The sequence below is a fragment of the Nannospalax galili genome, unplaced genomic scaffold (assembly GCF_000622305.1).
Source record: "Nannospalax galili isolate Female #2095 unplaced genomic scaffold, S.galili_v1.0 scaffold77, whole genome shotgun sequence".
Classification (NCBI taxonomy): Eukaryota; Metazoa; Chordata; class Mammalia; order Rodentia; family Spalacidae; genus Nannospalax; species Nannospalax galili.
The window spans coordinates 3940523-3940904 of NW_008341457.1; the positions used below are offsets into that span (position 1 = coordinate 3940523).

The following is a 382-nucleotide window of genomic DNA, read 5'->3' on the forward strand; positions in this document are numbered from 1 at the left end:
CCCAGGCTTCAGTTTCACCACTCAGCAGTAAAGTAGGGCAGGGTCCAGCTGGAACAGCTGTGAGGGAGACCCTGGGGTTGGAGGCTTCTGCCTCGCCCCGCCTCTGCTACCCCAAGCCTCAGTTTCTTTACTGTGACTTCACCCTCGCACTAAGCCTCAGTTTCCCCATGGCTCAGAGGGTGACAGGTCAGCCCCTCCCAGCAGCTTGCATTGGTCCGGGGCTGGGGTCCCGGGGGCGCGGCCCCCCGCGGCTGCGCGCTGCGCCGGGCGGTGACATCACCCAGCGGGGAGGAGCGCGCGGCTCGGCGCCAGGCGCAGCCGGGACTTTTCGGTGGCCGCGGCCATGACGCAGGGTCCCGGTGGCCGCGCGGCGCCCGAGCCC

General features: G+C 69.6%; 1 protein-coding gene across 1 annotated transcript in view; it reads left to right on the forward strand.

Moving 5' to 3' along the window:
* Nucleotides 1-343: 343 nt before the first annotated feature.
* Shc2 (SHC adaptor protein 2) overlaps nt 344-382 on the forward strand; it is a 28411-nt gene continuing 28372 nt past the window's right edge. The window contains exon 1 of the mRNA XM_029565507.1: nt 344-370. Within this exon, the coding sequence (XP_029421367.1) occupies nt 344-370 (27 nt within the window). The remainder of the gene's footprint in view (nt 371-382) is intronic.